Source organism: Phoca vitulina, unplaced genomic scaffold (assembly GCF_004348235.1).
Source record: "Phoca vitulina isolate PV1807 unplaced genomic scaffold, GSC_HSeal_1.0 scaffold13, whole genome shotgun sequence".
NCBI classification, from domain to species: domain Eukaryota; kingdom Metazoa; phylum Chordata; class Mammalia; order Carnivora; family Phocidae; genus Phoca; species Phoca vitulina.
In genome coordinates this window covers 44,488,364-44,502,817 of record NW_022589716.1, presented here as the reverse complement: position 1 = coordinate 44,502,817, position 14,454 = coordinate 44,488,364, and the positions used below count along the sequence as shown (strand labels likewise).

Genomic DNA, 14,454 nt, shown 5'->3' with positions numbered 1-14,454 from the left:
AAAACAAACATAGCAAACTTGTGCACTCATAAATGTTAATACTGATGACAACGTCAATATCCAAAAAAGTGAGCCATTTTGTAGGAAATAGTAAATTCCAATATAGGCCCTACATGAAAAAAGGCCCATGCCTGACAGTGGCAGGAAGCGTCTGCAGTTTGGCAGTGGGGGGGCTGTGGGTGCAGGGAGAGTGAGGGACGGAGCCTCACCCCCCGGCCACACCTTCTCTCTGGTGCTACTGTATCCACTGCCATTTTCCAAGGTTTCCAGAAACACAAGGACAGCATAGCCTTACACAGCAGTATCAGCAGCTCTGGACACCAGGGAAGTCCCCTCTCTGGTTGGGTCAGCCCCCTATAAGGGACAGAGGAAAGGGTGAACCGTGCACCACGGGACACAAAGCTAGCAAGCAGCCGAACACAACCCGGGCAACGGCGCATGTGATCCTCAGGAAGGACCGGGGTGGGATGGGGGGGGCGAGGGGACAGGGCTCGGAGACAGACAAGTACTAACTATGCCTGGGAGGCAGGTCCGCGTGCTGGCCTGACAGCTGAGATGCCCAGTGTCACCTGCACCCACGGAAGCCAGGTCCCTGCTACCAGAGCCCAATTCATTTGCATACAAGCATCGTGTTCCACCAAAGAAACAGGTCCTGGCTCGTACAGCTTTTCTGCCGGAGAGCCTTCCTCTGCCCCCCCCCCCCCCCCCAGTTTAAATTAACTGCCACTCTGCAGAAAGAATTCGTGGTGTGGCAACTTGCACATGCGTGGCTCCTCTGTCCATCTCAGCTAGCCGTCAGCAGGTCTGCCCACCCTCCCACATACCAGCACTCACCCCCACCCATAGGACGGGTTCCAAGGGCTTCCTCGGGCCCCTGGTGCAGTCTGGTAAGCAGCACTTAGTGATGGTGACATGCCTCACTCTGTTCTCTCATCTGTGGCTGTCTGCTTGCTGCAAGGGGAAGTCCTAAGATAGTGGGGTGCTGCCACTCACCTGCTGTGTGACCTTAAGCAAATGATTTAACCTCTCTGGGCCTCTGTTTCTTCATCCACACAGTGGAATAAAAATCATTCCTGGCACAAAGGATTGGGGTGGATTAGATGGGACAGAAAATATAAAGCTCTCATCATGGGGCTTGTACATAGTAAGCTCCCAAGTTCAGGAAATAGAAGGAGGTTCCCAAATGAGGGGTCTTCGGTGTGATTCGGACCACAAGGACTTTGCTTTTTAAAGAAAGTTAGACAGGGGCACCTGGCTGGCTCAGTTGGTGGAGTGTGCGGCTCTTGATCTCGGAGTTGTGAGTTTGAGCCCCGTGTTGGGTGTAGAGATTACTTAAAAATGAAATCTTAAAAATAAATGAAGGCAGACAGGCAGGCAGGCAGACAATGCAGGTCCTTCTGTATCGTGATCATTTATGCCTCACCCTGTCCATCCCCTTCCCTGAGTGAAGCCTGATCCTAGTCCCTGTTGTCAGGGCACCCATGGCAGCTTCATCATGGGTCCCCGTCCCCAACCCCAACTGCAGATATCCTCAGAACCACAAGCAAAGATTCAGGCCCAAGACAGGGCTGCTGACCCAAGGCCGCAACGCTGGCAAGATCCCAAGCCACTGGACTTGGAGTCTAACCTCTGCTCGGAAGCCCGCCCCCCCCCCCCCCCCCCCCCCCCTTGCTCCCAGCTCTGGCACCTCCATCCCTTTCCTGCTGTTGTTCGGGCCACTTCACACACCCTTCTCCAAGCTCTCCCGCTGCACGGCCTTCACAGCTCACCGTAAATGGCAACTCTTCCAGGGACCCCTCCCCAAGCCTCCTCCCCCATCTCCTCTCAGCCCCCACAGCCCCAGTGGTCCTCCTTGGGGTCATTCATTCATTCATCGAATCCATATTTACTGGGTCATATGCCATATTCCAGGTACTGGTCTAAGCACCGGGGATACACCAAAGTACAAAATATGCATTAATCCCCACCTTCGTGGAGCTTACATCTCAGTGGGAAACAAGAATAAACAAAACGAGTAAGTGAATATAGGATCTTACACAATAGGGCTATGGACAGACATAAAGCAGGGATGGGAAAGGCAGGATGGTCAGAGGAAGCCTAACAGAGGGGGTGACATATGAACACAGCCTCAGATGTCTCTGAAGGAGAGGCAGATGTTGGCTCTTCCAATATCTGGGAGAAGAGCATTCAAGGCAAAAGGATCAGCAAGCCCAAATGGCTCAAGGCAATGGCTCAGCAATGACCCTCTTCCTTGTCCAACTTCCCTCAGAGACAGTGTGAGGACAGAGCCTGTGGCTTGTTCATTTCTTGCCTCCACTGCCCCTAGCACAAGACTCTGGTACATGCTCCCGTAGATGCCCTTTATCAGGCTATAGATTCTCTTCTATTCCTAGGTGCTACAGATTTTTATCATGAATGGGCACTGAATGCTCTGCACCTATGGAGACAATTAATCATATGGCTTTTCTTTTAATTCTATGGATGTGGTGAATTACATTGCTTGTTAATGTTAAACCAACCTTGCATTCCTGGGATTTACCCCAGTGGGTCATGATGACTCATCACCCTTTTTAATATTTTTCTGGATTTGATTTATTATTTTGTGAAAGAATTTTGTGCTTTTGCCCTGTGGAATTTCTTTTTCTTATAATGTTTTTGTCTGGTTTGCAATCAGTGGAATGCAGGCCTCATAAAAATGACCTAGGAAATAACCACTCCTTGTCTCTTTCCTGAAAGAGTTTATAAAAAAAAACTTGTACTACTCCTTCCTTAATTTTTTCATAGGATTTACAGACAGGCCATCTGGGCTTGGAATTTTCTTTAGGAGAAGGTTTTTAATTATAAACTTAATTTCACCGAATGTCCTAAATGGAACGGGAGGCAAGGAGGATGTCATTCCCGTAGGGGGACCTGTGCTGGATTTTGGCTGCCCAGCCTCCATCCGCCTTCCAGTAACAGCACCCAGCTTTTCCGTGGGCACTGCCGCTCCTCCGCTCGCAGACCATAAGGCTCCAGAGTGCTCACACTCCTCCGCACACTAGGAGGCAGGTGGCTGTGGTCTGGCCAATCGGCTCTGTGCTCACCTGACAGGAGAGGGGTTCAGACCCAGGCATGTGCCCAGGTGAGTCAGCCAGAATGGCTGCTGTGTATAGCCTGGGCCCCACTAGACTTGACTCTGGGGGCTGTATGGCTGGACCTGTGACCTTCCTACCCCAGGAGAGCACCTGGCCAGAGCCGAGACACGAGGACCGAGAACCCAGGTCCTGTTGACAATCGCGTAAACCCCTGCAGGACAGAAGCGGGAAACAAATTCCACCGGGGCTTCCAGTTCCGGAAGCCAATGCAACATTCCTTTGTTTTATTTAAACTATTTTGGCTTGAGTTTCCTGTTGCATATAGTCAGAAGGGTCTAGACAAAAGAAACACCCCTGACTGAATTCTTTAAGGCTTACTGCTTGATTTCATTCAGACTACTGATTTTTTTTTTTTTTAAAGCAAAAAACAGACAAAAAACCCCTTGTATTTATTAGGTGCTTATTCTGTCAGGCACAGAGCAAAATGCACCCCAAATGTTTCATTTGCTCCGAATATCCTATTAAAACCCCCATTTGGGGGCGCCTGGGTGGTGGCTCAGTCAGTTGAATGTCCAACTCTTGATCTCAGCTCAAGTCTTGATCTCAGGGTCATGAGTTCTCAGGGCCCCGCGTTGGGCTCCACATTGGGTGTGGAGCCTACTTAAAAACAAAATAAAACAAAAAACTATCTGATACCTGAGGAGACCTCCACACGGATATTAAGTCATCAGCCCAAGGTCACATTCCTAGAAAAACGGTTCAGTCCAGCCTGGTCCTAGACCCCTGGTCCGGACACTGCCCTACTCCCTTGGGCTGAATGCACAACTATTCAAAACAGGGCCAAAGGCCTCTGGCGCCTATGGGGAGGGCCTGGGCTCCCAGATTTTGGCAGAACATGGCCTCAACCCTCTCCTGAATCACTACCCCACCTATATCTTTCATACTGCTTTTGAAAAGTGTCATGGCTTTTATGAAACCAACCACTGGCTGAGAAGCGCTGGCATGTTTCTGCGTGCACCCCAGAATCAAGCCGGCTCTGGGGTCAGCGCCCTGGTTTTGAATGTGGCTCTTCCAATCACCAGCTCCTGACCCCTGGCTCCCCATTTGTGCAGTGAGTAGTCATTCTTACCAAAAAGGGTTTTGTTTTGTTTTTAGGATTAAGTGGGGAAATAATACAAAGGGATGGGCAAAAAAAACAAAAAACAAAAAACACAACAACAACTGATTCTGCTATTTTGGTTCCCACTGTCACACACCCCTCTGCAATATGTGAAGCCTCTGGGTGTGCATCTCTGGCCCGTGGGGCAGCCGGCAGGACACCTGCTCGTCTGCCCACCTGTCCCCACCTCCAGGCCCCCTTCTGTATGCTGCCCTCCCGGTCCAGTCACAGCCAGGTAAGCCTTGTATCCTTTTCTTATTTTTTCTTTTAAATTGATCCTTCTTTAAAGAAAAAGTACTTTAAAAGGAAACCTTGTATCACTAGCGTAAATGGACAGCCTGTATTATTTGCCATACATCTCAGGTAACCATAAAAACAAACATGAATCAAAACAATGTTGCTAGACTCTGGGGGGAGGGGGACACGGTTGCCTGCAAAGGTTCTGGGCCCATCTGCCTGCTCTCAAGAGACAGGCAAATATTCAAAGGTGTTCAGGAAAGAGAATGGTGGTTTCCAGGGGCTGCGGCGGGGAGGCAGAGGGGGAGTTCCTGTCTGATGGGAACAGAGTCTCAGCTGAGGATTACGGACAAGTCCTGGAGTTAGAGGGTGGTGATGGTGGCACAACGGTGAGAACTTGCTTAATGCTACTGAACTGTGTACCTACAGATGATTAAGATGCTAAATTTTACAATATGTGTATCTTACCACAATTAAAAAAAAACAACAACAAAAAAGGTAAATAGCATATTGGCACCAGAAATAAACTTTTATTTTGAGGAACTCTAAAGGACCGACAGTGGATTTTGAAAGGGTAAATCTTTCCCATTCCCAATGTGACACGGGGCCCGCTCACACACCATGTGTCAGGCGCGTTGGCGCCCCGCTGCCGTGGGGGAGCCATTCCCCACTCCTCAGAACACAGGCAGGGGAGCTGGGCAGGGGAACCCAAGGACGTGGGAGGGTCAGGCCAGAAAGGAGAAGTGAGAGATGTACTAAGAGCAGGGGTGGGTGGGGGCAGAGGAAAGCACAGCCCCCCACCATCTACCTGCAGGCTCTAGCCCCTCTGCGGCAGAGGCAGGGCCTGCAGGGAGGAAGCCACCCAGAGGGGCTGGCAGAGCAGACCGCAAAGGAAGCAAGAAGAAAACAACCCAGTACCAGGTCAACTCAAGTCAACACACACTTCCCGGCACCGCCCTCCACGGCTCGTTGGAAGAGAATTGAGCAAGTCCCCACCAGCCCTGCAGGAACCAGAACTACGGTTAGCCCTTGAGGCGGATGCAGAGCAGAGAGCAAGGCCCTGAGAACCAACTGGTCCCAGGCTACCACGGCCCAAGTCCTGACCCTGGCAAGCCCCTCCCTGTCTCCTAACCACAGCCCACAGGGTTCCACATGGCCCGGCCCCTGCCAACCTCTCTAACCTCACACTTCCCCTCACCAGACATGCCTTCTCTGTGCTCTGCCAGCCAGTGTGGCCCCTCCTCAGGGCCTTTGCACTTGCTGCTCCCTCCGGCTGTACCCACTTAGGTCCCAGGTCAGCTTCAGGGAGGGCACGCTGTTTTATGTCCTTCACAGACTTACCGCCACACGAAATGCAGCCCTTCCTTTCATCTTAGTTGGTTATTTAACTCTCCCAACCAGCTCCAGGCTCCAGGGAAGCAGGCCGCCATCTTCTTCACTATCCCATGACCCAGGACCAGGAACGTGCCTGGATCAGTTCTAAGTCACAAATATTCATCACCTGGTAAGTGGACCCCCAGCCCTCATGGGTGAAATCTGTATTGCTGATCAGTGCTTGCCCCTACCCCCACCCCCACCACGGGTGTTTGGGCAGGATGGTTCTTCACAGTGAGCACTGGTGGGCCTCTGGCCAAATGAAACCCACTTTTTGGGTTAAGCTTTCACACTGTAAATTTTTTATTTTAATGTTAGTGCCTGATTCTCCAGTTTCCCCTGGGTTCTCCTGCCTCCTCACCTGTCCAGCTACCCACATGTGACCAGCAGGTTGAGTGGGAGCTCAGCAGAAGGCAGCCGGGCTGGATGACTTTCCAGCTCAGCTCAGTGTGTAGAGGGGGTTTCGGAAGAGCCAGAGGAAACCCTCTCCCTCACCCTTTCTCTCCCACTTTCCCCAGGCTGCAATGGGACCAGCTGCTTCCTTCCGCGGGGGGCGGGCAGAGAGGCCCCCGAAGGTGCTGCTGGCCTTGGACCTCGCACCACTACAGGTCAGCAAGGACAGAGGGACTGTTGGCTCTTTCATGCCCATGGATTCCCGAGGAGGAGTGGAGGGGCGTGGGACACAACACACACCAAGGACAAGTTCCACTGTGTGGGGACCCATGCAGCCGGAAGGGCTCCCATTTGCCTCCCCAAGAATCCTCATACCCGTGGCTGAGAAGGGCACCCTGCTTCAGGACCAAGCCTGGCAGACACACCAGGCAGCTCCAGAGTGCCCCGGGGGAGACTTTCCGGAACAGGAAAGGGGGAGAATTCTGGGCACAGCGGTTTAGTGGGGGCCACGGGATGCCCTTTACCAGGCTGATGCGCCTCCCCTCAGCAGGGGGCAGCGCGGCAGCTCATGGTGTATGAATAGAACCTTGTCCAGTCAGACACCCCCGGCCAAGAGGCCTGCCTCACCCGGAGGCCCAGGAGGTTGCACAACACCCTCTTCCCCCGGCAGCAGCCAATGGCTGGCTGATCACGGGTGACAGAAAAGCTCAAAAGCTTGCTCTCCTCCTTACCTCAAGGAGGTGGACCTGAGGTGGAATTCAACTCCACAGGGTCCCAAGGGTCACACTGACTTTCTCTGGGACCCCATCCTTGCTCATCTCCTTTCTCTTCCCTATCCCGCCTCCCAGGAGAGCACCCTCTCAAATAAAGCACCCACAACCAAATCCTCACCTCAGGCTGTACCAACCTAAGACACTCACTTTCTCCAAGACAGGGCAGCCCACTGGGGAAACCAGAACACCCTGGGACTTCAACCACAGGGAAAAGCATGAGCACATGATGGAACAGCTACCAAGCAGAATGGTGCTCAGACACCTAAAGCTTAGGAAGATAATGAAGCACCAGAGAAAAATATTTGAGTCTTAATGTGAGCTGGTGGTTGGCAGAGGAGGGTACCGAGTGGCCCAAACACCAGGTACAAGCTCCACGGGGGAAAATTAGTGACTAGAAGGAAGCCCAAGTGGTGACTGGCTGTGTTACAGTTGAAGGATTACAGTATATTTCTCTTTTTCTTTACTTTCCCAATTTTCTATATAATGTCATTTTGTATATAAAAGGATACCTTAAAAAAAAGATTTAGGGCACCTGGCTGGCTCAGTTGGTGAAGCATGCAACTCTTGATTTCGCGGTCGTGACTTTAAGCCTCATGTTGATTACTTAAAAATAAAATCTTAAAAAAAAAAAAAAGACCTAATGAAAGATACTTCATGGAACACTTTCAAAAACACAAAATAGTAAGAAAGAATAAGAAACTTAACTCATAACCAGCAATGCAACTGGAAGGATTCAATCAGTGTCCAGCAAATACAACCGAGGCCGCAAGCCCCTGAATGGGGTGGGAATGGGGGCATCCCTGTGGGCTCCCACACAACTCAGAGACTTCGCCACAGATGTTCCTCAACCTATGACGGGGCTAGGCCCCGATAAACCCATCTGAAGTTGAAAATATCGCAAGTCGAAATTGCCTTTAATACACCAAACATACCAAACATCATAGTGTGGCAGCCTGGCCTACACTAACCGTGCTGGGAACAGTGACGTTAGCGTGCAGTTGGGCAGAAGCCTCTAACACAAATCTGTTTGACAACAAAGTGCTGAGTGGATCGTGTAACTTACTGGATACCGTGCTGAAAGTGAAAAGCAGAAGGCTGAGTGAGTACACGGTGGTCGTAAGGGTATCGGCGGCTGACCCTGTGATCACGCGGCTGGCCTGGAGTTGCGGCGGCTGCCACCGCCCGGCGTCACGGGAAGGTGTCCTACTGCATGTCGCCAGTCTGGGCAAAGATCCACACTCAAAGCTCCAAGTTCCGTTCCACTGAATGACTATCACTTTCGCACCATTGTAAAGTTGAAAAACTTAAGTGGAGCCATCGCTAGTCGGGGGCCACCTGTATTTATGCGACATCACACAGAGCCCTTCCTTCCCTGAGGCTCAGAGGACAATGTGGGCAGTTTACACTACATGATCTCTAGGGCTCCTAGGGCCCGAAAACTGTCCCATTATTTGATGCCATAGAATCAAGAAACAGGAAAAGTTAACTTAGAGCCACTGGCTGAGGCATGCAGTGATTTCAGTCAACTTGGAGCCTGGCCCCAAATTCAAAGGATTGAGCAAAAATTCCCCCAAGGTCCAGGAGAGTTTTATTATTTTTTTTTTCTTCATCTCAGACTTAACAATGAACTCCTTGGATGAAGAGGATATTTTCCTCCCAGGTTTAGGTAATTACGGATATACAGCTTGTCTGCATGCCAACTCTTAAAATCTCCAGAGGAGATTCTTCAAAAACTAAAGCAACAGAGGACTCAAGTAGGAACAGCTCTACTAAAAATAAGTATTTTCAATGCTTGATTGATGGAAGATTTTCCTGTGAAGTTAAGGGGAAAATCACAACCACAAAACACCTCTGAGGAGACACTTAAGCTAAGCAGTCACACATTTGCAATAAAAATTATGGATCAGATACAAAACAAGTTATAAGGTACTTAGTACTTCTCTGATACATAAGAGATTAGGAATGTTTTTTTTTTTTCCCTTCCTAAGAAGCTATACAAGTAAATTAAAAACCACCAGAGTCTCTCAGAAAAGAAAATGTACTTAGGAAAAAAAAAAAGTACAGCTATAGAATCTCAAAGGAAGTAGCATCCAAATACACCCAAAGGGATTCATTTGAAGCCAGCTGTTTTTAATAACCTCTTTCTTGCCCATATAGCAAGAACAGACAACTTCAACCAGAGAACAAGCACGTATCTCCTGAAAGCACGGACTAAAAGCTCATCTTCCCACACAAGACAAGGCCCTAGTCAAGGATACAGAAAACCTTAAGCCCGAAGCTCAGCCTCAGATACCAAGCCAGGAACAAGACCCTCCAGGGGCATAATGCACTAAACCCAAAATACAATTGGCTGACATAGCATGACCTTATTTCAGGAGGCTGACTTTCCGAAAATAAATAGCTACAGGTAGTACTATTGAGGAAGAATGTGCCTCTGAGCTCTGGGGACCATCTTTGCATATATGCGCACACTGATACGCAAACAGACTTAAAACATACACACACACATTTGGTTCTCTGTAACAGCGATCACACCTTGGTAAGCTTCAACACTGACCCAGGCATCAAACAGGTAAAGAAAGGGAGAGGCAGAAGTGCCTCCTGGATGCCCAGGGCCCAGAGAGCCTCCTTTCATCTCTAGCAAGGTGGGGCTGTGAGGTGTGGGTGGGGCCTCAGTCACACCCGGGGCTGTCTCCACCCGACAAGAGTAGAAGCTGCATTCTTCTCGGTCCTTCTCGGTCTGCTGGACAGAAGGTCTGGACCACATCACCCTGCCCAGCCACGGGCCTAGCCAGGTCTCTCTGTCTAGGGGGAAAGAGGGGGAGCAGAGGCCTCTAGTTTCATTAGTTTCTGGGGTTTCCAAGATCCCACCCCCCACAATGAATGTAGAATTCTGGAGTTCCCCAGGAAGCCAGGAGGGGAGTTGTCGAAAAAAAGCCTGAGGTTTGAGCACAAAGCCTGACCCCACCCTGGACAACCTGGGGTGAATCACCAACCATTCCTTGCGTTTCATTTTTCATCTGTAAAATGGGTCCCTAGGGTTTCCCCCCGCAAGACCTTTCATCAAAGGTTTATGTTCCTCCCAAAGCGGCTGAACGGATATGATTCCTCCCACACACGCCTTTCAGGCTTCTCCACAAACCCAATTCCCATACCAGTCCGGCGCCGGGGATGAGTCTCCAATCACTAGACAAAATCAAGAAACCTGCGTCTCCAGACTAGGGCTTTGCAGGGCCTTGACCACCCGCTCCCCGGAGCCCTGGACAAGAAGGGGAAGTAAGACCACGTGGACCCCCATCCCTGGCCCAGGCACTCCAGTGCATTCCTCTCCCCACAGGGGAAGTCCTGAAGACCCCCTTCCCTGGAAGGGCCTTCCCGGGGCCCTCCACAGCTTCGGACGCCCTTCCTCAAGTCAGGCCGACTCTTGGGCCCCTCCTGGCGCACAAACCACGAACAGACAGTTAGCTGCCGGCCAGGCCCCGCTCCCTTCCAGCCCGAGCGGCGCGGAGGCCCAGGCGGCGCCATGCGCAGTGGCGGCAACCCGCGCGCACGCCACCGCGTCCGGCGCGGCCAGTAGCTCGGGCCGGCCGTGACCGCCTAGCCGCCGCCCGGGTGCCCGGAGAGCGCGCGCCGGCGCACCTGCTGCGCGCGGGCCTGCTGGGGGCGCGCCCGGCCACCCCGCCGGCACCCCCCTCTCCCCGGCGCCCGCCCCGGCCCGGAAGCCGCGCGTGCCCGCAGGCCCCGCCGGACCAGCCCCGCGAGCCGCGGTCGCGCTCTCCCCGCGCCGGCGCACCTGCAGCGCGCTCCCGCCGGCCTGCCTCCTGGGCCCCAGGGCCCTACCTCCCCCGGCCGTGGGCCGCGCGCCTCACCAGCGGTAGCAGCCCTCCGAGGCCTCCAGCGTGAAGTTCACGCGCGTGGCCCGCGTGAAGGGCAGCAGCACTTTGGGGATGTTGAGCTTGGCCGCCGCGGCGATGGGGCCCAGCGCCAACAGCACCGAGAGCGCGTGCAGCAGCAGCGGCAGTCCCCGGGCCCGCGCCGCCATCCTCGCCGCGCTTCACCTCCGGCGACCCGGCGCCTGGCCGCCCGCGCGCTCCCCCTCGCGCCCTCCTCCCCCGCCCGCGCGCGCCGGGCCAGCAGGTGATAAACGCGGGAGGGAGGAGGCGGAGCGAGGGCCGCGGCCTAGGGCCACTTCCTGGGCCCCGGCAGGGCCCGAGCGCGGGAACTGAGGGGGCCGAGCCCGCGGCGACCCCACCCCCGGCCCGGGCCCGCGCGCCCTCGACCACGCCGGGCGGAGGGAGGGTCTGGAGCGCGCGCGCCCTCGGCCACGCAGTGCGAGCGGGGGAGGGGGTGGGTAATGAGGTGGGGCACGCGACCCGGGCCACGTGGGGGATGGGGCCCGGGCCCGAGCACGAGCACGAGCCACAGTCAGGCGGGGAATGAAGGGCTAGGGCGCGCGCCCACGTGGGGTCAGCCTGAACTCGCGCGCCTACCAGCCACCCCTCGACCTCGCGGGAATCACTGCGCAGTTTTCTGGTCTACACGCTCATACCCGGTGGTTTCAAACTCTGGCTGTTACTGGGCGCCAGTGCGGAGCCTTCCAGCCGTTCGTGCAGTCATTCATTCGGCTCTGTTCAGCGCCTCTGGCGACTGAGCCGGGCCTGGGCGCCGCGCAAACGAGGCCGCTGAGCGACTGTGACCGTGACCGTGAGCTCGGTCGGAGAGACTGACCGTCAACACGCAAAGGGACAGGCACCCCGGAAATCTGCGATGCGGAGTGCCGAGGTGCACTTCGTCCGGGTCGTACTTTCCAGAAGAGGGACCCGGGTTCCGTAATCAGCAGCGACCTGCTGAAGCACTGAAGGCCGGCTGGGTGCTTCCTCCCACTTTAACCTCCATACAGCCTTGCCAGAGAGAAGTTATGATCCCCATTTCTCCAGGAGGAAGCAGATATAGTGGCCCAAAGGTCACCCAACAAGAAGGGCAGCGCTAGGGCTCTCAGATCCCAGAGCCCTATTTTCTGCGCTACACCTCCTGTCTTCTTTAAGTCCTAGGGAGGTTACCCAAGGGGTGGATTTAGAGCACCAACACTGCCGGGGCACACGCTATCCCCTCTCGCCTCTGTTCAGCATCACTGAATTCGTCCGCATGCAGAAATCTTAGCTCTTAAACTCAGCCTACATTCTGTGCTCTGTGGTTTGTAGATGTCTTTGTCATGACTTGCACGAGCTACATGAGCGGTGAGTTCAGAGGACACAAAGTGCACCAGTGCCTCTAAAATGTTCATCTGTTGCGGGGCGGGGGGGGGGGGGGGGACAGTCTAGTGGGAGGTCAGGAAAGGGGTGGGGCGAGGGTGCACCAGCCCAGCTCTTGTAAAAGGTTCAGGAAGTGTGCACTGAATTGTAACCAGAAAGGCACACATTAATGCCACTGCAGGACAAGGAAGGAGACCCTGAATTTCAGTCAGGCTGGGAAGGCTTCTTGGAGGAGGTGGCCCCTGGGCTGGGCATAGATACCTTACTGGGATTCAGAGGCACACATGTGTCTGTGTTTGCCCCCCAGGGGTCATCGGGCTTTTGGATGGTGATGAGGTGTGTTTTGGGGTCAAACCCTTAAGATCCCAGACCAGGGAATGTGTGCATTAGGGGAAATTAGATACCAGAGCTAGAGAGTTTTCCCTGTGTAGAACCAGGTACTCTGGGAGGGGAAATTCCAATAGGTTCTCTTCTCTGAATAAACAGAAAAGTTGGTATGGGAAAAGCAGCACCAGAGCGGGTATCTGTGAGGAAATTTTAGTGTTCTTGTTTTCACATTTTATTCATTTTTGAGTAGGTAATACAGTCAGATGGTTCAAACTAAAAGAGTCAAATGGTTTAAACTAAAAAGGCCCCAAAGGGCTCATACTAACAGTGACTGCTCTCACTGTCCCATAACCGGATACCCTTCCCCATAGGCAACCAGTGTTTTCTGCTTGAGCAGAGAAATTGTAGACATGTATATATATAAAACTCATTGTGTTCCAATTCTGCCCGCTTAAATTTGTAAACCAGGAGCCTCGCCAGGCAGGTAAATAAATAAAAGGGACTAGGCAGGGCATTAGGGGACTGGAGTGCTCTGGCCCATTAGGATCATGAGTTGCTGTGCCCCATCTTTCCAGATATTGTGATTATTGAAGAGAAATCAGGAACATGGATTTTTTTTTCTTCAGGTGAAATATCCTGATTATAAAATATGGCAATTCATTAAAAACAAACATGCACACTCTTGGCCATTTATCCTAGAAAAATGAAAGTTTATGTTCACACAAAAACCTGTACATAAAATGTTCAAAGAAGCCTTATTCAGAGTAACCCCAAAGTGGAAACAGCACAGAGGTCCTTCCGTGGATGACGGTTAAACAGACTGTGGTCCACCCATACCATGCAGTCCTACTCAGCAGTAAAGGAATGAGCAATTGATTCATGGACACCTCAGATGAATCTCCGGGGAATTACAAGTGGAAAAACAGCCAATCCCCAGAGGTTACATACTGTATGATTGCATTCATACAACATCCTTGAAGTGGCAAAATTCTGGAAATGGAGAGCTGCTGGGTGATTGCCAAGGGTGAGGGTCTGGCCAAGTGGGCCTGCGTGTGATGTGACTATAGACGGTCAACGGGGGAAACCCTTGTGGTGATGGAAATGTTCTATATCTTGACTGTATCCATGTCAGTTTTCTGGTTGCAATATTATCCTCCGGTTTTGCAACACATTACCATTGGTGGGCGTCTCCTTCTCCCTCTCACCCTGCCCCCCTCTTGTGAGCCCTCTCTCTCTCTTTCAAATAAATAAAATCTTTAAAAAAAAAAAAAGACTCTGGGTAGACATAGCTTGCTGACCCCCTTGTATGCTTCACTCAAGACAGTCAGGAAATTTCCCCCAGCAGAAAACAACCAATGGGAAACAACAAAATGATGGATAAAACATTTTCCCCTTCGTCCCTCCTCCTTTGTTTTAGTTGATTCTGAACCTAGTAATGGTTGGTGTCTGGGCCCATTCTGGCAGCCAGCCTTCTCTGTGTGATCTGATTCCACTCCTGCCATTGGCCCCCTTCTCTGTGTCAAGTGCTTTATCTGAAATTCAAGGAGACAGTGGGCCTGAGCAGACCATCTTCCTCCAGGCACAGAGACTCTCCGGGATGGAAGGGACCTCAGATTTGTGTTAGATGTGGTAAATAAAGAAATGTTTCCTGTAACTGGTATCAGTGCCTCCCACACTTCTGTCATTTCCCCCCACCCTGAAAAAAATCCTATGATATCTGAGTACCACCTGTACTATTTGTCTTCTTCTTTTTTTTTTAAGTAGGCTCCACACCCAGCACGGAGCCCAATGTAGCGCCCGAATTTATGCTCCTGAGATCAAGACTTGAGCTGGGATCAAGAGTGGGACACAGCCCAATGAGCCAC

General features: G+C 52.3%; 1 protein-coding gene across 1 annotated transcript in view; it reads right to left on the bottom strand.

Annotated features, from left to right (window-relative positions):
• Positions 1–13,904, bottom strand: part of NUP210 (nucleoporin 210) — a 109,564-nt gene extending 95,660 nt beyond the window's left edge. Inside the window, exon 1 of the mRNA XM_032412013.1 lies at positions 10,880–13,904. Coding sequence (XP_032267904.1) covers positions 10,880–11,052 — 173 coding nt within the window. The 5' untranslated portion in view covers positions 11,053–13,904. The remainder of the gene's footprint in view (positions 1–10,879) is intronic.
• Positions 13,905–14,454: the final 550 nt, after the last annotated feature.